The sequence below is a fragment of the Copadichromis virginalis genome, linkage group LG17, assembly GCF_057382275.1.
Source record: "Copadichromis virginalis isolate Kocher_CV1m ecotype Utaka linkage group LG17, C_Virginalis_male_GT1.1, whole genome shotgun sequence".
Lineage (NCBI taxonomy): Eukaryota > Metazoa > Chordata > Actinopteri > Cichliformes > Cichlidae > Copadichromis > Copadichromis virginalis.
In genome coordinates, this window is record NC_140634.1 from 39,103,054 (window position 1) to 39,126,092 (window position 23,039).

At 40.6% G+C, this 23,039-nt stretch overlaps 1 protein-coding gene across 1 annotated transcript; it reads left to right on the forward strand.

The window, feature by feature from the left end:
- Nucleotides 1-57: 57 nt before the first annotated feature.
- ptgs2b (prostaglandin-endoperoxide synthase 2b) lies at nt 58-3,915 on the forward strand. The gene is made up of 10 exons (XM_085436451.1): nt 58-199; nt 399-515; nt 608-751; nt 890-1,033; nt 1,305-1,486; nt 1,573-1,656; nt 1,752-1,998; nt 2,340-2,626; nt 2,729-2,876; nt 3,459-3,915. Exons 1-10 carry the CDS (start codon nt 103-105, stop codon nt 3,869-3,871), a joined length of 1,863 nt encoding a protein of 620 aa, XP_085292577.1. The 5' UTR covers nt 58-102; the 3' UTR covers nt 3,872-3,915.
- The last annotated feature ends 19,124 nt before the right edge of the window (nt 3,916-23,039 follow it).

Here is a 23,039-nt window from a genome sequence, read left to right on the forward strand (position 1 = left end):
AGGTGGAAGCACCGCCCCCCCCCCCATACAAATAAAGCTCAACCTCGCTGTGGACGTTCTTAATTTCAGCGTCGTCGTCGTGCGCGAGAGGGAGTTGCAGACATGAAACAAACGTGGATCTCACAGAGTCTCCGGAGCATGAACAAACTCACCTTGCCGCTTTTCCTGTTGGCCCTGTGCTTTCTCGCCGGTGGAACTGGTAAGCTGCGGAAACTGGAGATTATTTCTTACAGTTTTTCCATTTTATTTTATTGCTACAGCCCAAATCACAGCAACAGTTTAGAAGTCGTGATTTCTTTCTATTATTATTATGATGATGATGCCTAATAAGATGTCTTCTTGAGAACTGATTATTTTTTATTAAACAGACAGTAAGTGTCCAACCGTATCTGTTACAGTTAACCCATGTTGCTCAGAGCCATGCCAGAACAGGGGCGTCTGCACACCACTGGCCTCAGAAAAATACGAGTGTGACTGCACACGCACGGGGTACTATGGGCAAAACTGCACAACAGGTAAGTGTGAACATCGCGCTTGGAGTGAAACAAGGTGCATCTCTGGTGGTGACTTGATGGCTTGATTCACGTGCTCTCTTGGTCTCTTACAGCTGAGTTCTTCACCTGGATCAAAGTGTCTCTGAAGCCAACACCCAACACAGTCCACTACATCCTGACCCACTTCAAGGGTTTCTGGAACATCGTCAACAGCATCTCATTCCTCAGGGATGCCATCATGAGATATGTGCTGACATGTAAGTCTCTCTCTGCTCGAAGGCAAAAATGAAAAAGTGGATTGGAAAGTTTTTCACAGTACATTAAACAGTTTGCGCAGGAACTTGTTGTAGTGTTTATACTAAATGAAGGACTAATATGGGTTTTCCTTTCTCTAGCCCGATCCCACATGATTGACAGTCCTCCAACTTATAATGCTGATTACGGCTATAAGAGCTGGGAAGCCTACTCCAACCTTTCCTACTATACGCGCTCCCTCCCCCCTGTGCCGCAGGATTGCCCAACCCCTATGGGAGTAGTAGGTGAGTACACTCTCTACCTTTGGAGAACCAGTTTTCTTAGATTCTTAAGATACAAAACCGTCTTTGTCGAATTACATCATAGGAAGCGCGCACATTGGAATTAGCTTTCCTCATAGATCAATTATAAAGTGTCTGAGGCAACATGGAAAAACCTCCCCCTACAAGCCCAAACCAAAGAGATCAAGTTATCAGAAATATGAAACCGACCCAAAGAGCTGTGATTTTCCTATCATACTGTTATGTGCTCATTGAAGTCTTCTTATTCTTCCAGGCAAAAAGGAGCTACCTGATGTTAAAGTTCTGGCTGAGAAGCTCTTAATGAGGAGACAGTTTATACCAGACCCGCAGGGCACCAGTTTGATGTTTGCCTTCTTCGCACAGCACTTCACCCACCAGTTCTTCAAATCTGACATGAAGAGAGGGCCTGCTTTCACTGTTGCTAAGGGTCATGGGGTAAGTGGAGCTGAAGATCCCGGTTTTTGAAAAGCAAACTCATTTTAATGTGACCCAGTTTTAATTGGCGTGTCTTGTGCTGTCAGGTGGACCTCAACCACATCTACGGTGACAACCTGGAAAAGCAGCACAAGCTGAGACTCTTCAAGGATGGCAAGCTGAAATATCAGGTATGGGGGGGAAAGGTAGCTGTACTCGAGGCAGTCAAAGAGACCAGCTCATGTGCGTTTCTCACAGCAGTTTCCTCTTTTGCGTAACTCCGCAGATGCTCGATGGAGAGATGTACCCCCCTACAGTTAAGGAAGTGGGTGTCACAATGCATTACCCCCCTCACGTCCCAGATTCTCACCGCTTCGCTGTCGGCCACGAGGCATTTGGCCTGGTCCCTGGTCTGATGATGTACGCCACCATCTGGCTCCGCGAACACAACCGTGTGTGCGATGTGCTGAAAGAGGTCCACCCATACTGGGATGACGAAAGACTCTTCCAGACCGCACGGCTCATCCTAATCGGTAAGACAAAAGAAGTCCAGATACCAGCTGTGACGTAGTTGGGATTTTTTATTAAAAAGCTAATAATCATATTGTTAGCAGGACTTCTTATTCACCTCCCAATGATGTTGTGCACAGTGGAGCATTTCATTTCAGGAACCTGATTTACTGAAAGACTTGAGAATTTCTTGTAAACATCAGAAAGAGGAAATGTGTTTTACTCTCAGGACTCCACTTTGTGCTTACCCACACTACAGACATGCAAATGAAGCATCAATAAGCACGATTTATTCTAAAGCAGAGTGGCTTTTAGCATCTAGAGTGTCTTCATTATATAAACCGTCACATTTCTCATCTGGCAGGTGAGACCATCAAAATCGTGATTGAGGACTACGTGCAGCATCTGAGCGGCTATCACTTCAAACTCAAGTTTGACCCCGAGCTGCTCTTTAACCAGCGCTTCCAGTACCAGAACCGCATTGCATCTGAGTTCAACACCCTTTACCACTGGCACCCTCTGATGCCCGATAGTTTCCACATTGAGGAGACAGATTATAGCTACAAGCAGTTTGTCTTCAACAATTCTGTCGTGACCGAGCACGGCATCAGCAACCTGGTGGAGTCGTTCACCAATCAGATTGCCGGACGGGTACGAACTCTTTAAGCTCCGCAGCAGCAGTTAGACTGAAACATACAAGACCAGTGTTGCTCTAAGGATGCAGAATTGAAATTTCTTTTTTTTGTAATTTAGGTTGCTGGTGGTCGAAATGTCCCCGGACCCATCTTGTATGTGGCCATTAAATCCATAGAGAACAGCAGACAAATGCGTTACCAGTCCCTCAACGCCTACAGGAAACGATTCTCCATGAAGCCCTACACGTCTTTCGAAGACCTGACAGGTGAGACAGATTCAGCACTTCTTGAAAATACCTGTATGCTGAAAATGTGACAAAAACAGGTTCTTGTAATTGCTGTCTCAGGCCCAGCTATTGATAGATTAATATCTTTGCAATGCGCTGATTCTTATTTTCACAAAGTGTGACTGAAAAACCTGCAGGCTGCACAATACGGTTTATGCAATAGTTTACCTGATATTGAGGAAATGCCTCAGAGTCCCTAAGCAGCTGCTGGCAGTTTTGAAGGTTAGGTATTTATTTCCATGACTCTGAGAACCAGATGGCCATTTCATCTTAAGGTAGAGTAAGCAGACTGTCATGACTGCAGGCGAGATATAAACAGACACGGGGAGTCCCTCTACTTTAAAGAGGAAGATTTAAACTTTTCAAGAGGTTTAATGTCGATTAAAAACTAACTTTGACTTGCTGTATAAGTGAAGGAAAAAATGGCGTGCATGCTAGTGGAAAGATAAAAATCAGGAAGTAAAGACATATGAAATCTGTCAAATCGCAATGACCGAGCCAGTGGGAAGGACGCCAGATTGTGTTACTGACCAAAACCATTTCCTTGTTTGTGTTATTCAGGGGAGAAAGAAATGGCTGCGGTGCTGGAGGAGCTGTACGGGCACGTCGATGCTGTGGAGCTCTACCCGGGCCTGCTGGTGGAGAAGCCCAGACATAACGGCATCTTTGGGGAAACAATGGTGGAGATGGGGGCTCCTTTCTCCCTCAAGGGCCTAATGGGAAATCCCATCTGCTCCCCGGAGTACTGGAAGCCCAGCACCTTCGGAGGCACAGTCGGCTTCGACGTGGTCAACACCGCCTCGCTCCAGAAGCTGGTGTGCAATAACGTGCGGGGTCCCTGCCCCGTGGCGTCCTTTCATGTGCCCGATGTTAAAGAGACCGGGTCCATGATCATCAACTCAAGCACGTCGCAGTCGCAGGGCAGCGACATCAACCCCACCATTATTTTGAAAGAAAGGACTACTGAGCTCTAATTTTATTTAAGCGTGTTGCTGTTGTTGTTGTTGTTGTTGTTGTTTTTTTAAAAAACACAGTTTTATTTATTTATTTATTGGTATATTTATTTTATATATTTATACTGTAAAATAAAACCAGAACAAGTGGAACAAATTTTTATATTTGTGATTGAAATTAGAGTAAGTAATTTGTATTTATTTTGTACACTGTCTTCTTATACTGATAACCTCAGGCACTGCAACTTAATACTTGAAGGTCAGTTTACAGTTTCATTAAAACAGTAAGTTACTGTTAAATGTTTCCCTGGATTACCTGTTGCCTCTCCATTTATGTTCCCATAGTTGTATCCCAGTAATAAACAGTGATGAGAGTTTTAAAGGGCAGTGCTCCGGTGCAGACTGATTGTGACTATCTGCAGTTCACGTTGTTTTAGTGATTTCATTTTGACCAGTTTTCGTATTAGTCAGAATAATATGAAATGACAAGTGTATGTTGAATCCGCACTGTTTTTGTTTTTTTTTTGTTTCGTTTTTGTTTTTTGTTTTTTTATTTTTTTTATTTGTATTTTCAAGGAACAAACAAATATTCTGATTGTACAGGCTTAAAATAGTGTGTGCCTATGGTCTTCAGAGTATTAAACTGAATAAATGATGGAAGTCATACTTCAGAAATCAACTGTCCGTGTTGCTGTTTTCATGACGTCACTTTGTGTTCTTGTATAAACTCTGAACTGGCTGTGACAGCAGGATAAGACACTGTTATCTGAACATAGAGCGCACACATATCAGTTCACATGCTCCAACTGAAATGCAAATGTCTGTAACTCTGAGAAGTTGTTTCTTTCGACACACTCAGCGGCCGCTTTTTCTAAGTAGGCTTTGCTAGGGCTGGGTTGGACCTTCCTTCCTACAAGATACAAAACTAACAAATGTGTTCAAATGGCTGGAGACCTATTGACATTTAAATGATGTTCTGTTGGTGTTAACGGGGCCAAAGTGTGTCAAGAAAACATCCCCCACATCATTGCGCTGCCACCATTAGTCCGAACTGTTGATAGAGGACAGGTTCTCTGCTGGACTGAGACCGGATGACTGATAAATCACACAAATATATAAACAAATAACAAAACTCTGAGATAATGAACTCACAAAAACAACCAAGAAGCAGAGACCACAGCGTAATGTAATTACTGAAACTGTCCGTTATAATAATAGTTACAATGTAAGAAACTGATTTACAGGATACATTCCTGTAAATCAGCTGGACTCAGAGGTAAAAAGATCCCCGTCTGTGAATAAACTAGAAAGGATAAAGTTTAGGTATATAACGTCTCAGTCTAATTAGCAAACCAAATCTCACATCAAGCCTTTTCTATACAATTTAATTTAATTTATACAGCACGAAATCACATAATAGTCGCCTCAAGGTGCTTTATATTGTAAGGTAGACCCTACAATAATACATATAGAGAAAACCCAACAATCATATGACCCTGTGTGAGCAGCACTTTGGCGACAGTGGGAAGGAAAAACTCCCTTTTAACAGGAAGAAACCTCCGGCAGAACCAGGCTCGGGGAGGGGCGGGGCCATCTGCTACCAGTTGGGGTGTTCTTTGAACAAAGAGAGCGAGAGCGTGACCTTGAGTTAAGTATCAACTTCACATTCAAACTTGACAGCAGCAGTCCCATTCTCTCGCTGTGTGTGTAAACACTCTTATCTGCAGGTCTGAAAGCGCAACGTAGCAACATTACATTTCACATACTACTGATGTCATAAAGTCTGAGCTTCAATCAAGATTCCCTGCGCGACTGCTATTCTCTCGAGTGCACTTTGTAGCTGAAGAGTTTTCACTTTTGTAGAATAAAACAAGTCTATACTTGTTAAGCTTAAAGAAGTTTGCGTGCCGTGAGGGAGCCTGGCAAGATCTCGTGCTTCGTGTGAGATCGCTTTAGAACGTAAACGATCCGTTTTGCATTAAAAGAATACAGTTTCACCAGTGCATGTAAGGGTGTCTTTGGGTAACACAAATCTTTTCCAGGTGACAGTTTCTATGTGCTGTCTCAGTTTTTGTATTATTTTAAGCTAGAACTCCACAGACTGCATGACTAGTAGTAAAAAGAAAGTGAGGAGATGACTGTATGCTGAGGCATTATGCATATCCCTAAAACTTTCCAATGGTTGTTACACACATGCCAGGAGAAAAAAAGTAGTTTTACTGTATGTGGTGCGTGGACTAGCACTCAGTTCAAAAGCATACAGTAAACCTAGCCACAGTCGTACAGACTGGCAGTATTACAGTGGAACAAAAGGGTTTTTTTTAGGTTATTCAGTCCAAAACAAACATAGTGGAAGGAATGTTGACGTGACTGGCAGCATGGAGCGGTGAGTCAGACTGCCAGGCAGCATCCTTTCTAAACACAGACAATGACAAGCTAAACTTTCTCATCCATTCACGTATTTCGCACAAATGACAACGAAATCACATTTGCTCTCTCCCCTCACACCGGGTGATTAAAGTTTTAAAAAACAAAAACTTCTTGTGCATCAGCTGTCACCTTAACTGAATGTCATGAGCAGTTAGTCCTCCATCGCACAGTCTTTGTCCCGCACTTCAAAGCGAGAGGCGTAGGAGTCCCCTGTCAGAGGGACTTGGAGCATCACTGCATGAAAATGACATGATTGTGTGTGCATATTAGTTGTTTCCCCCATATTGTCAGGGGGAGTTTTATCACTCTATTGTGCAACAATGTGTGGCATGGTCACGTCTCGATCTGCGTCATCGAGCAGGGGAACGCATTTGTGTGAGTTTAATGAGAACGAGCGGGCCGTGGGCCCTGATTCGGGAGAAGATTAGGAGAGTGCTTTCTCTCTGACCGATTCTGGACCTCTCTGGAGTCGGACCCTGTGTGGAGACTGTGACCAGGACCCGAGTTACGTGATGCTCTGCAGGTGGCAGTGACTGGGGTCAAATGGGAGCTGGCGCAGGCCGCCTCGGCCCGTGAGGCACTGGCACTGAAACCAAATGACTTGACTGAAATGATTAATCCCTGATCAGATTATCTAATGGTTTATATTCTTTATCAGTCAATCCATTTTATAGTTTTCACTGCCAACTGTTTCAACTGAGCGATAATGTGTTGTAAGAAAAAAGTGTGTTACTACAACAAAGTCTAAAACAATGTGGCAATTGTTCTTAATGACCTGAGAACGGTGTGTGAGGAAAACAAATGAAGCAAAACTATTAATCACAGTCTACGTGACTGCAGCTGAAGCTTTGCCTAACCCGGCTCACGTGGATGCTGGTACGAGGAAGTTATTTCCTTGCATCTAATGCTGAGTCTCCACGATGACAAACACAAATCTTTTCTTGTTGTTAAGGCAACTTTGCTGTCACAAGGAAGATTTGTCACTATCATTCTTTTTAAATGGTTATCTTTTCATCTGACAATGTGCACCACCTCACACTTTAATGAACAAACTGCAGTTGCGACCAGTGTTGGTCAAGTTACTTGAAAAAAGTAATCAGTAACTAATTACTGATTACTGCCCCAAAAAAGTAATCCTGTTACTTTACTGATTACTTATTTTCAAAAGTAATTAATTACTTAGTTACTTTTTAAAAACACGATTTACAACCTGAATAGGTGATAAAGCGATAGATCTTTCAGCCCAATTCTACTTTTTCTGCATAATCCATCATACAAAATGTAATCAAATGGAAAAGTCTCTTTTTAAAACTTGTTTTATTAGTTTTAATCTTTTAACTTTATGCATCAAGCAAAAAATTTAATTATATGCAACATTCTCTGACTTGAATAAATTAGTTTAACATTTAAACCTATTTTCTGCACATTCCAGCACATAAAATAAAATATTTTGTGTGTTTACACTCAGTCTTTCAAATAGATGCAAGTAAAACACAGCAGAAAATAAATAAAGTCAACGACTCAGCGGTCCTGTTGCTCTATTTTCACCTGTAAAGCAGGAGTGGGGTAGGCGGAGGTTTACCCTGGTGCAGGTGTGCCGCGGTCAGTGGAAGAATCCACGAGTTTCTCTGTGAGTTTCCCATTACGTCGTTGCACACTCGGTGTTTGCTCGGAAGTTTAGGGGTTTTTTCTTCCCACGCATGATGGACGCTAATGTTTTTGTCACTTTGTATGGAATCAAACTCAAAGTAAGGTCAGTACTTCCACGCTTTAAACGCTGCACGCTCACACTCTCTCCCGCACTCGATATATGATCCATTGTTGATCTGCACACAGCTGTTGTCACAAATGGTGCACTCGCTTACGTCACTGTCGTGAGACATTCTCGCAAAAAAATCACGGTTTTAGTAACGCAGTAACGCAGCGTTCCTACGGGAAAGTTACAGTAATCTAATTACCGTTTTTGCGATAGTAATCCCTTACTTTACTCGTTACTTGAAAAAAGTAATCAGATTACAGTAACGCGTTACTGCCCATCTCTGGTTGCGACACACTTTCGTATGAACCGACCTGTGATAGGCTGCTAACGCACGATACCTCATCACATTCACATTGAGAATGCTTTGTTTGGTTTATTAGGATTGACCAATTACTGCTACAATTTTGAAAAAAAAAAACAAAGAGGAGAAAAACAAACCTCCAGGTTCATTATGACATTTATAAAGAGAAACTTCACAATTATAATTTACAACTGAGGAATGCAAGGAGGTCCTACTTCTCTGACATCATCACTAAAAACAGCCATAATGCTCGGGTCTTATTTTCTACAGTTGACAGGCTAACAAACCCTCCTGTGTCAGTGGCAGCTGAACTTCATTCGACCATGGCCTGCAATGACTTTGCCAAATTCTTCACTGAAAAAATCCAAAAAATTAGACAAGCAATTGGTACATCAACAGCAGATCCAGGATATGTACTGTGTCCACCAAAAAACTGTTTAAACACCATGAAACAGTTTCAACCTATTAACAGCAAAGACCTGGAGGACATCTTAGGTCAACTGAACTCCTCCTCCTGCTGTTTAGATGTCCTGCCAACAAGTTTTTTCAAAAAGGTCTCAAAGACTTTAGAGTCAGACCTGTTACAGATCGTCAACTTTTCTTTATTATCAGGTGTGTTTCCAGAATCACTAAAAACTGCTGTAATCAAACCTATACTGAAAAAGGACAATCTTGACAAGACACAAATGAACAACTACAGGCCAATCTCAAATCTCCCGTTTTTAAGTAAGATCATTGAAAAAGCAGTTTCTCAACAGCTCAGTTACTTCTTAAAACAGAATAATTGCTACGATGCCTTCCAGTCAGGTTTTAGACAGAACCACAGCACTGAAACCGCTCTGACCAAAGTGTTTAATGACATATGTCTGAACACAGACAGTGGAAAAATGTCAGTCCTAGTTTTACTGGATCTCTGTGCAGCATTTGATACAGTTGACCACAACATATTACTCAAACGACTGGAGAACTGGACAGGTCTTTCAGGAACTGTACTAAACTGGTTCAAAACATACGTAGAAAACAGGAAATACTTTGTATCAATAGGTAACTTCACATCTGAACAGACAAGCATCACATGTGGAGTTCCCCAAGGTTCCATCTTGGGACCCCTTCTGTTTAACATCTACATGCTCCCACTGGCACAGATTATAAACAACAACAAAATAAACTATCACAGCTATGCAGATGACACACAAATATATATCACAATGTCACCAGGAGACCGAGGCCCTGTACAGGCTCTTGGTAAATGCATTGAGGAAATCAATGACTGGTTGTGCCACAATTTTCTCCAGCTAAACAAAAACAAACTGAGGTAATAGTCTTTGGCGCCAAAGAAAAACGATTACAGGTCACCAGAGAACTTCAATCTATACATCTAAAAACCACAAACCAGGCGAGAAATTTGGGTGTAGTGATGGATGCAGACCTAAACTTAGAAAAACACATTAAGACAATAACAAAATCAGCTTACTATCACCTCAAGAATATATCAAGGATCAAAGATCTGATGTCTCAACAGGACCTGGAAAAACTAGTCCATGCATTCATCTTTAGTAGGCTTGATTACTGTAACAGCATCTTTACAGGTCTACCTAAAAAATCAGTCAGACAACTACAGCTCATTCAGAACTCTGCTGCTCGAGTCCTCACTAAGACCAAAAAAGTGGACCACATCAGTCCAGCTCTGAGGTCCTTACACTGGCTGCCTGTCCGTCAGAGGATAGACTTTAAAGTTCTGATGCTGGCCTATAAAGCTCTGAATGGTTTAGGACCAAAATACATCAATGACCTCCTGACCCAGTATGAACCATCCAGATCCCTCAGGTCATCTGGATCTGGTCTTTTATCAGTTCCCAGAGTCAGAACCAGACACGGAGAAGCTGCATTCAGCTTTTATGCTCCTTATATCTGGAACAAACTCCCAGAAAGCCTCAGATCAGCTGAAACACTCAGTTTATTTAAATCCAGGTTGAAGACTCACCTGTTCTCAGCTGCATTTGAATAAAGCACCAAATCCACACTTTAAGCTTAAATTTCAAAACTTACATTTAACTACTGATTTTATCTACTGTTCTGATTTTATCTGTTTTGATTTTATATACTGTTGTTTGTTTGTTTGTTTGTTAATTAGTTAGTTAGTTTATTTGCTTGTTTTAATCAATTTTAAATCATGCTTTTTATTTGTTCTTGTTTCTAATGTCTCTGTAAAGCACTTTGAATCACCTTGTTGTTGAATTGTGCTATACAAATAAACTTGCCTTGCCTTGCCTTGCAAAATAACCTCCAGTAGGCCAATGGTGTGAATGTCTCTGACCAAACAATCAGAAACAGACTGGATGAGGGTGGCCTGCGGGCCCAGTGTCCTCTAGTGGGTCCTGTGCTCACTACCTAGCGCTGTGTAACGTGATTGCCATTTGCCAAAGAATACCTGAATTGGCAGGTCCACCACTATTACACTGTGCTTTTCACAGATGAGAGCAGGTTCACCCTGAGCACATTAAGAGATTTGAAAGGGTCTGGAGAAGCCGTGGAGAACATTCTGCTTCCTGTAACATCGTTTAGCATGAGTGGATTGGTGGTCGGTCAGCGATGGGCTGATTTGATATGCAGAACTCTAGAGACTAGGCAACGGCACCCTATCTGCCATTAGGTATTGGGATGAAATCCTTGGACAGATTGTGAGACCCTGTGGTAGTGCAGGGTCAACCTATAACTGTACAGGATTAAAAGGAAGGAAGGACAATATGAGGTTTCACCCAAATCTGCATATAATGAAAGATGATGCAGGTAAGAGGCAGACAGGAAGGACAGCCCTGATGACTCATCTTCATCAGTTGACTGTATGTGTGTGTATACCAATTTGCATCTGGATTACTCACTGTGACGTTCCTGAGAGATAAGATAAAGGTTATTTCAACTGTGGTAAATCATGAAAATACACCTTAATAATTAAGCTTAAAGCTGTCACTGTTTACACAGAGGCCATCCATGCCGCTCCGCTGCTGCTACTCTTAATGAGAAAGAGGCCACTGGATTACTTTAATATTTGTGTTTGCTGTTGTTTCCCTGCTGGCAAATGCTCTGTTTGTCGCAGTGACTCTCAGCGTGGAGGAATGCACGGTATCTGACTGTTTCCATTTCCGATCAAACTTAGAGTATCAGTGGATGTGTACGTTACAGGAGTGTCTCTTACACAGAAACTCCCCACTGCGTATAACAGCCTTTTAAGGCTTCTCATCGACAACACGACAGTATGCTACAGGAGGAGAAAACACCAAAATAAAACACAAAACAGCTGTTAGTACACTTTATATCACACAGATGTGCAGTCATATCATGTCATCAGTGCATACTCACTGGTTTCACCTTCCTTACTCATCTATGAGACATTCATTGCTTGTATGTAAAATCATCTGAGGAAATGCAGTGCATGACATCACCCCCAGGAGATGATCGCTGTTTATAAAGTTCCACTAACAGATTTTGCACTGATAAGAATCACTCTGTGAAACCCGAAACACAAGAATTTCAGGTATGTTTATGCAAGCCTGGGCATGGTTTTCTGAGAGGATACGCACTCAGACACAGACACTAACGTAATCTTATTGATGTGCATTAAAACACTGCAGGTTGGCCTTGTATGTAAAAAGGATATGGGTCAATCAGCGGCCATTATTTGTTCCACAACACAACAGAATCATTTTACGTCTTTTAGACATCGGTGTCAAAATTGGCTTCCTCAGTACAAAACTGGCAAAATACATAAAAATAACACTTATATTATGTATAACATGGCACTGAAGTATAACTAAATAGCGATGTATACTGTGGCAAACAGCAGGGCTAGTGCTCCACAGCCTGTATATAAAAGATAACCACAGTGACATCACCCATTGGTTTATTTGTCATTCTTTTGTTTCAGTTTGTCTGTTTATTCACAAAAATGAGGCCATTGGTGTGAGAGTCACTTTTGCAACTGCTACATGTTCTAGACCCAGAAGCCTCATTCATCTTTTATATAAAGGGCATGTTAGAGACACCTACACAGACATGAAGGTAAGGTTCTTATGTTTGGTGAGCTTTAAATAGTAGCACTACATTCTCTGTTGATCAGCCAGTCACCCCCCCCGACCCTGATCGTGCTACAAAGAAGCTTCCTACTTTTACTTCCTTGTTGCTTTTAATAAATATTCTGGTGAAATGGCTTCATTTAAAATGAGCAAATGTAGTTACTTTTTAACCAGCAAATAGCTTATTTGCTTCGTTTTTCTTCTATCTATCATCTTCTCATAACTTCGAGCAAGGAAGTATAATGCTATATTTCTCAAAATGTTTAGCTAATGTTTGACCCTGTGAACAATGAGGAAGTGATGGCTGGTAGGGAGTCTATTTGTTACCATTTTGACTGTAGATTGTGGCCTGTATTTGAAGCGGTAACACTTTGTTTTTGCACTTCACTAAAATGTAACTATTTAGCAAATACGCTTAACTAAGTTAACATGAAGTTAGCTCAGGAAGGAGGCAGGTATGGACTAACACAACATTTAAACATAACAGCTAACAGGGAATTGTGACATAATGTATGACTTGTACACTTCTGTATGTAGTACATGAGTAATTGTGGAACCACCTCAGACTCTTAAAAGGAAATCATGTTACACATGTTGGTTGTGTAACATGTAGGTTTGTTGGCAATGCTTTTTTATGGTGGTGAACATTTTGAGCTAGGAAAGCTGTTCAATAAAAAAAGAATAAGAATAACTTTATTTATCCCGAGGGAAATTCTTTTGTCATGTACATGCTCAAAGCAGCAGGAGAGACAGAGGAACAGATGAATAAGATATACGATATACAATATATACAATAAGAATAGTAGTGTACAGTAATATACAGTAGGATAGTGCAAGACATAGTATCGGATAACTCTAACGAAGTAATATATATAACTATATCCTGGTGAATAAATAACTTAACTATCAGTGCAGGCGATTCTAGAAAGTGACACAGTATTGTGCAATAGAATTCCTGACCGCTCCGACTATCCACTTTTCTCCTTTTTTACTTATTTTTTGCTCTGGTTTACGTTCCAAAATCCTCTAGTTTTATAGTATAAAAAAAATAATAATTTGGTTACATTTCACTGTGTGTTATACTTGTATAACTATGCATGTGACAAATAAAGAACCTTGAACCCTTAAAGGTGTTTCTGTATGAAATATGAAGATGATGCCATCATTATGCTTTTCCCATGTTCAACTACAAAAGGAATTACTGCTGCCGCACTGTGTCATTCGCTGTTTTGTCACCGTCACCTGTTCTCAGTCTCTTTCTCAGACATCATCTGTAATGACTAAGGGTCTAAAGTTGTAGAATGTCAGTTATGTGACATGCTGTGTTTTCCATGTTAGTAATTGACGTCTGGAAGTCGGTGACACGCCTTGAATCTGTCACATCTACGTGTTCTGCCCTTTCATGGACTCTTCCATCTATACAGGATATAGTAATTTGCTTATGTAAACATTACTCTAATTTCAAGCAAAGAAAAAAAGCTGTTACACTAAATAAACTTTAAGTGAGATGGCAGCTGACAAAAATGACGACAATGAACCAAATGAGGAAGCATTAAGTTATAGAAATAAGAAAACCGCAAGATTTTCTCTGGTTAGAAGGCCAATCAGTACATTTTCACATTAACAAATGCAAAGTATCTCATTTAATCTCGCTCTGGTCGTCTAAATGAAATTATCTTTTTGTCTTTGTTGGAAAGCTCAATGAAAAGACGTCACAGGGATTCAAGATTTGGCAGGACATTTGCAGAACACCCAGAGTTTATTTGGAAGCATATTCAGCAACTCAATCCCTAATTAGTGTCCAGATTCCAACTCAGATGAATGTGTGTGTGTGTGTGTGTGTGTGTGTGTGTGTGTGTGTGTGTGTGTGTGTGTGTGTGTGTGTGTGTGTGTGTGTGTTAATTAAGATGCCACTCTACTAAAAGTGAGTTCAGGAAAATTCCAGAAGCTTTTAATAATCTAATTATTGTAAATAATTGCTCTGCTTGTTGTATTTCTGCTGTATTTCCTTCAACTACCTGCTTTCTGGTGTTTCTGCTCTGATAAAAAGGCAACAAAAAAATGAATGAGAATTTAAATTAAATCTTGAGTTAGTTGTACAGGACATTACAGACAGATTTCAAGTGTGTGTCTGCTGAGAAATTCAGAATTTACATGGTGCCCTTCTAAGATATTGCTCAAAAGCAGTCTAGTCATAACCAGAGATTCGCAGTAACACGTTAAAAGTTACTGTAATACGATTACTTTTTTCAAGTAACAAGTAAAGTGAGGGATAATTGTTGCAAAAAAGTAATTAGATTACTGTTACTTTCCTGTAAGCACGCTGCATTACTGTGTTACTAAACCATGATTCTTTTTGAGAGCGTCTTGTGACAGTGACGTAACCACGTGCGACGTCCGTGGCAGCAACAGACGTGCTCGGATCAACAATGGATAATATGGCGTGATGCAGCGTTTAAAGCTTGGCAGTACTCACATTACTCTGAGTCTGATTCTGTAAAAAGTGACAAAAACATTAGCGTCCACTGTTCACTCTGCGTGGGAAGAAAACTTCTTTCTACAGCGAAAAATTAAACTTAAGCTCTGAGCGAACAGCGAGCACGCTGCCACGGGAATGTGACATTCACAGAGAAACCCTGGATCCTCCCACTGACATGACCGCTGTGGACAAACCTCCACCTGCCCCACTCCTGCTACACAGGTGACAATAGACTTAAGAGCGACAGGACTCAGTGCTGCTGAATCTGTGATTTTATTCATTTTTACTGTGTTTTACACATATATATATGCTGGAATATGGAGAAAATAGGTTTAAATGTTAAACACATTTCTTCCAGTCAGAGACTGTTGCATATAATTACATTTTTGCTTGACGCATAAAGTTTAAAAAAAAATTAAAACTAATAAAAAGTTTTAAAAAGAGACATTTTTTTCATTTGATTCAATTCTACATTATAAAATATGCAGAAAAATAGAATTGGGCTGAAAGTTCTATTGTTTTATTACCTATTCAGGTTGTGTATCACGTTTTTTTAAAGTAACTAAGTAATAAAGTAACTAATTACTTTCAAAAATATGTCATCAGTAAAGTAACTGGATTACTTTCTTGGACAAGTAATCAGTAATTAGGAACTAATTACTATTTTCCAGTGACTTGACCAACACTAGTCATGGATGAAGGTGTTGTGTCCTCAGATACTTTCAGTGGAAATGTTCACACAACTAGTTTGAAATATTCTCGAAGGACTTCTGGTCAGGAGAGGGTTTTTTAAACACCGTATCACAGCAGGTAAAAGCAACTTACTGCAAAAAAAATGGATTGTGGCAGTCACAGCAACCCTGCCGCCGATTTCGGAAACAATAGGTGCATACAAACAAAAGGTCTTCTAGAAGTTTCCATGACATGTAATCTGTACTGTTGTCACAACACGTTAGTTGACAGGTAACAAAGTAGAGAACGCTCTGCTCAAAGCAGGTCATTACTTCAAAAAGAGAACAGTGGTTTTGGTTTGCAGTACAAAGAAGATGTAATATCATACAATTTTTTGACATTTTGAATGTAGCACACAGTGGAAGGAAGCAAACAAAAAACAGTCATTATTTTCTCAGAGTCACAAGTGTTAAATGGAGGGAATGCGTCAAACTTTGCTGAGGCCACTTTCAAAGGAAACGGTGCCTTTCAACATCAAACATAGGTTTTCTTTTTGGCCCACGGTTGACCTCTCAGCCAGCTTTCGCTAAAAATCAAGATTGGTGTCACGGTCCCGGGTCATTTTGACCCAGCATTTTCAGTTCTTACATTCCTTTTGTTTATTAGTGTTATTCTATGTTCTTTGTGGGGGGTTAGTTCTTGGGTTGTGTCTCGTGTTTAGTATAGGTTCAGTTCAGTGTCAAGTCTGTGTCTGTTTCTTGTTTCCTGTTTTATTGTGAAAGGTTGTGCCTCATGTCAGTGTGTCTAGCTTTGCGCCGCGCGTCTCGTTAGCCCAAACCCTCTCAGCTGTGTCTCCCTCCTGTTTCTCAGTCCTCCCTCAGTGTATTTAAGCCCAGTGTGTCTTTGTGTCAGTGTAGCGTCGCTAACGTCTGTTCACCCATACCTCCCTGTGTGTTCTGTTTGCCAGTTTAGTTATTTTCCAGTATAGTTAGTTTTCTGTTCAGTCACCCCTGCAATAAAGCTGTTTATTCTGAACTCACTTTCGCTTCCGCGAGTCCTGCATTTTGGGTCCTTCCTCTCTGCCTGCCTGCACACAGCCATGACAATTGGGCAGAGTGTAGTGACACCGGAGGAATAATAACCACATTTCCCATCATGCACTCAGCATTTCATCTCTGCTCATTCCCTGTTTGTTTTACTCCACTTAATCATTAGTTATTATTCATCTCTGTCTCTCTTCCACAGCGTGCCTTTGTCCTGTCTTCATTCCCTCACACCCAACCAATCACAGCAGATGGCCCCACCCCTCCCTGAGCCTGGTTCTGCTGGAGGTTTTTTCCTGTTAAAAGGGAGTTTTTCCTTCCCACTGTCACCAAAGTACTTGCTCATAGGGGGTCATATGATTGTTGGGGTTTTGATCTATTATTGTAGCACTACATCAATAAAACTTGAATTGAGTTGAATTGAATCATTTCAATTTCAACTCTGAGCCCACCTGAGCCTGAACCACATCAGGTTATCATCCTAAAGCTTCTGTTTCTTTCATCATCACATATTAGGTCTTTAATGAAGTCTGACTTTTCAGTCACACTGCCAATAAGGGTTGCGTTGACTCCAGTACGCCAGCATTCCAGGTTCATTTAACATTCACGTGAAGGATTTCCTAATGAAATATTTGTGGACTGTGCAGTGATTTTTCTTAACTAGGCTAAATGATTATTTGTTCATTATTGGTTTGTTTCCTTCATGTAATTTGTTGACAGTAGGTAAAATAAGATTATTTATTTATTTTTCCACTGTGAATTTGATCACCCTTCATACAAAAACTAATTATAACATAATGAGCTTATTAAACTGTGAAAGTTCTGTTTCCACTCATTCATCTCAGGATTGTGCTGTGGCCTATCCCAGATGGTGTCATAGGCTTTGTCAATTCATTAACTCCATCCATTCATCTATCCATCAATTTTCTTCCACTTATCCAATTCAGGGTTGTGGTGGGGCTGGAGCCTATCCCAGATGGTGTCATAGGGTGGGTGCAGCTCTTAAATAGTGTTATTAAAGTCCAAAATAATATTACTATTAATATGTTTTTTTTTAATCGAGGCAACTGACTCAGTAGCTTTTTGAGTTTTCTCAGCTTTTGTCTGCAGTTTTCACAATTCAAATGTTCATGTTTATCTAATTAAAATACACATGTGAGGTTAATGATGCCATTCTAGCTTCAGTTACATGTACCTCTACCTTCAAAAAACACACAAACTCCTGTTGAGTAAACAAAAAACAACAACATTGTAGCGCCAGTAATTTAAAACTTCACCTTTACAACTTTCAGCTGATCCCTGCAACCCTAATTATGTGGGCTTGGGTATACAGTTACAGGACCACGGCAGTTTTGGTGTATGTGCTTACGAAAGCAACCTAGAGCAGGTAATTTGTGTATTTATAGTGGATGAATCACTGTCGGTCAGAGATTACACGTAAATACTACCGAAGAAGCATGAGACAACAGGAAGGGTGGAGATATCGATGTGTGCGCGTGCACGAAATCTACCTGGGAGATGTACCTGGAAAATAACAAAAGCCTTTATTCCAGGAAACTACTGACTTATTACCTACAAACTGCAATATTACTATATAAATATTCACTATATTAGCTTTTTTCATTCTTTGGCTCAAATGACATTTGAAGGTTTATAAATCATCACTTTTAAGTAGAAATCTTTCAGTTGAAGTTTTAAGTTTCATGATTTCACCGTGCAAGTCGTCACATGCTGAATCATTTCCAGATACAAATTTTCCAAAGCACTTGAGCAAATGCATGATTATGAATGGATTAATTAATGAATTAATTTGAATAGTATTCATCATTTTCTGATTTAATAACTGTCTTTTCCTGCATGTTTTACTGACAGTAAATGCCTCTTGTGCCAGACTTTAATTGTCTCCTGGGGATAACGACTCTCTTGTAACACAAAGATCTGCAGTTACAAAAAGAAAAGTGCAATACTATACTACAGTTATAAATAGTGCTGGGATATCCTGTCGCTCCTGTTCTTTTATTGGCACAGATTCTAAATCAGACTCACGGTTAACCTTCTTTCTCGTAAACAGTGAAAGAGGAGGCTTGTACTCCTCAGCAAACGTCCACAGTCTGTTGTTGTTTCCTTGCTGCATATATAAACAAACGTTGCTCAAATCGAAAACGACCGTTCCTGGTCATTTGCCTCCGTTTGCTTTACGTATCTTTATTATATGTCTTCCTGTATCATGACAACTTTCAGCAATTCCATTTAAGAATCAAATCAAAACTAGGAAAAGCTGAGAAAGAACAGAGAAGACGAGTGAGGGTTATGAAGAATTCAGCTAAATTTAAAGCTTTTATTAAGCTTTAAAACCGAGCGTCTAAGCAAACTTCTCTCTTGTATGTGGCTAATAATGGTATAGAGATTGTATGCAGATAATCTACTCTGGGAATTTTTTGCAGTGGTTTCTGAGATTCTTATTATTGGAGTTGTGCGTCACACAAAAGGGTTGTGGCTGAGGAGCGGCCTTTGTTGTCTGTGATTGGCACGTTTCAAAACCATGAACGCACTTAGAGCTAATACTCTAACATGTATTTGTTTATCCATTGTAACACATTGCCTTCATCATAGCACATGCCATTGTTTCAAGTATTGACATTTGCTTTTTTATGTTTTTTGTTCTTGTTTTTATCTAATTATGGAAATCAAATTACTTTTGCTTTCATGCTAATGCTATGCAGGTTAAATATCGTTCAGCTTTTCCTTTCAGGACTGAATTTCATCCAACTTTTCGCTTCCAAAGTCAGACAAGAATATGCTTATACTTATCCCATCTTCACCAAGTAGCCTCTATAAAAATTTAAACACTTCTGTGGATGTGCGGTATACTTGCTGGACACTTGCTAGTACTGGGCTGGATCTCCATTCCTCAGAGGTTCTGGTCCATAGTCATATGATAACATCGCATAATTGCTGCAGCTGTACATCCATGACAAGAATATTCCTGTGTCACTGTATCTCAAAGGTGTAAACTTATTGTCATCTTCAAAAAAAACGTTTGAACTTTAGCAGATTGCCTTGGCGGTGTTTACCTGCTGAAATGAAATGAACTGAGCTGATGTCTTGTGATTGGCTGATTACAGCCAGTAAGTCTGTAATTCAATGACAAATTTTTTTAAATTGGTTCTGACCCTGTATGGTTATTTCGTTTTATCCAACATATATATATATACACACATACATATATATATATATTATGGGTGCAACGATACTCGTATCGATATTGAACCGTTCATACAGTGCTTTCGGTTCGGTATGCATATGTATCGAACAATACAACATTTTTTATTTATTTTATCACCTTTTCTTCTGACTGTGTTGAGCGCTCAGTGGATCTGCGTTCGACTACTCCACCTAGGCTGCACTGTCGAGCGCAGATCCACTGAGCGCAGCGCAAGCTAGCAAGACAGAAGTTAAGCTCTTTGTAACATGGCAAATTGAACCTCCCCCACCCTCATTCAGATCTGGCCTTTGGAACTATTTTGGTTTTCATGTGACGTATGACCCTGAAGGTAAGCGCTTCATGGACAAAAGTAAAACAGTATGTTGGATGTGCCACGCAATGCTCAATTTGTGGGAACTAGTGCGTTAGCGCAGTTAGCTTGTTAACGTGTTGACGCCGTCCAGCCCAACTTGTTAACGGAGATTTGCCACGTTATGGCGTTAATGTCATTTTAACGAGATTAACGCTGACAGCACTAGTGGGAACACAACGAATATGACTGCACATTTACTCCGACATCATCCTAGTGCAAAGACAAGTGGAAGCAGACAAAAACAACAAGCAGCATGCTACAAACTTTACCCGAGTCATTTAGACAGCCGTTAGCACATGATTCTCCTTATGGGGACCTGATATGTTTAATATGCTGCTGAGAATATAGCCCAGAAGAAGCGTATAGTATAGCTTTTATTTTGGAAAGAGACATTTCTCTGTAATAAACTCTCTTTTCCAAAGATGAGTGATTCCTCAATCAGATTTATTTTTTTCTTGTATTTTGTTGTTTCAGCAACATTAAATTTAAAAACTGTACTTTTGAGTTAAAATATATATTTATAATTTTAATAAATGACAAATTAAAAAGGCATGAAAATTTTTTTTGTATCGAAAAAATATCGAACCGTGACACCAAAGTATCGAACCGAACCGCGAATTTTGTGTATCATTGCACCCCTAATATATTTATATACATATATATATATATATATATATATATATATATAGATTTGTTAAATGTTCAGTGTCCACGGCTCAAAGATTGTTTTGTTTTGTATATATATATATATATGTATATATATATACATATATATATATATACATTGGGAAGATGGCCCCAACTGACCGAGTGCTCAGTGAATACCTCAGGCAGCAGAAACCCAAGAAAGAGGAGGGAGACGAGGAACCATCATGGAAGGACAGGCCCCTGCACGGTATGTACCACCGGCAGATAGAGGAGGTGGCTGATATCCAGAAATCCTACCAGTGGCTGGACAAAGCTGGACTGAAAGACAGCACAGAGGCACTAATCATGGCAGCACAAGAACAAGCTCTGAGTACAAGATCCATAGAGGCTGGGGTCTATCACACCAGGCAAGACCCCAGGTGCAGGCTGTGTAAAGATGCCCCAGAGACAATCCAGCACATAACAGCAGGGTGCAAGATGCTAGCAGGCAAGGCATACATGGAACGCCATAACCAAGTGGCCGGCATAGTGTACAGGAACATCTGTGCCGAGTATAACCTGGAAGTCCCGAGGTCAAAATGGGAGATGCCCCCAAGGGTGGTGGAGAATGACCGAGCTAAGATCCTGTGGGACTTCCAGATACAGACGGACAAAATGGTGGTGGCTAACCAACCGGACATAGTGGTGGTAGACAAACAGAAGAAGACGGCCGTAGTGATCGATGTAGCGGTTCCGAATGACAGCAATATCAGGAAGAAGGAACACGAGAAGCTGGAGAAATACCAAGGGCTCAGAGAAGAGCTGGAGAGGATGTGGAGGGTGAAGGTAACGGTGGTCCCCGTGGTAATCGGAGCACTAGGTGCGGTGACTCCCAAGCTAGGCAAGTGGCTCCAGCAGATCCCGGGAATAACATCGGAGATCTCTGTCCAGAAGAGCGCAGTCCTGGGAACAGCTAAGATACTGCGCAGGACCCTCAAGCTCCCAGGCCTCTGGTAGAGGACCCGAGCTTGAAGGATAAACCGCCCGCAGGGGCGTGCTGGGTGTTTTTTTATATATATATGATGCAGGCATCATTATGGTAAATTTTGGCCATTTCAAAGATAAATTAAAAAAAAACTGGCCAACACTGGCATTTCAAGTCTTTCTTTTCCGTGTGCTCTGTGAGCTCCTCCCAGCAGCAGGTTAAAACACACTTAACGCTGCTCAGTGGTTTTAAAATGTGTGTCACTTTTTCCCACTGAAGTCGAACAAGCGAAGTGCAGCTAATCGGATGAAAACAGCATAGCTTTGTGATGAGTAAGTGTGTAGTAGTTATGAATGTAGTAGTAGCAACAGCGATAGACACAAGAGTCACTCCCTTTCTTCCTCTCTTACGCAAACGATTTCACAATACTTCAACACACACTCTGCATGCACGTGAATCAGGGGGCTTCAGTCAATCCAGCAGATTAAAAACAAAGCTTCGTGTGCTATAATACTTTGCCCTTTTTTCAGGTATAACACTGACAATGAAAGTGAATATAAAAACTAAAATGTGGGAAAATACTGTCCACTTCCACAGTCTGAGCTTAGATTAACACAAAGGCAAACATTGGCTCCTGCAAAGCCAATTTCCACTCTCAGGATCGGGTGTGAAGGTTTCTTACCCTGGATTTCATGTTACAGAGAAAGGTTTCACCCGAGTACTCACTCACCCTTGAAAAGCTGAGTTGGCTAGAAAGTGTCAAAGCTACGCAGAGATCATATCTGACATCATATGGATTTGTTTAAGGGCGTTGAATGGTCTGAAACAAACAAGGCTTTTGATTCTCCAGCGACACTGTATTCACCTGGTGGTTATGACAGCACATTATTATCTTTATTATTCATTAGAATAGAATAGAATAGAATAGAATAGAATAGAAAACTCCCGCTTGGTGCATCATTGTCAACATTATTAATTTATTTGTCTATGAAAAAATTACACACAAGAGTCTGGAAAGCTTTGTGAACTAATTTTTAGTTACAAACTCGGGATCCTGCGCTGGAGGCAGCCACACCTGCCGCTCTGGTCGGCGCTGGATCCTTGAGTCTCACTCGTTAGTGCAGCTGTGGACTTTGTATGAAGAAACTCTCGCTATTGTGGATGATCCTGCTGTGTGTGTGTTGCCAGGAATCTGTGAGCAGAGCGTGTTTCTGGAGTTGTGACTTTTTCACATTCACGGAC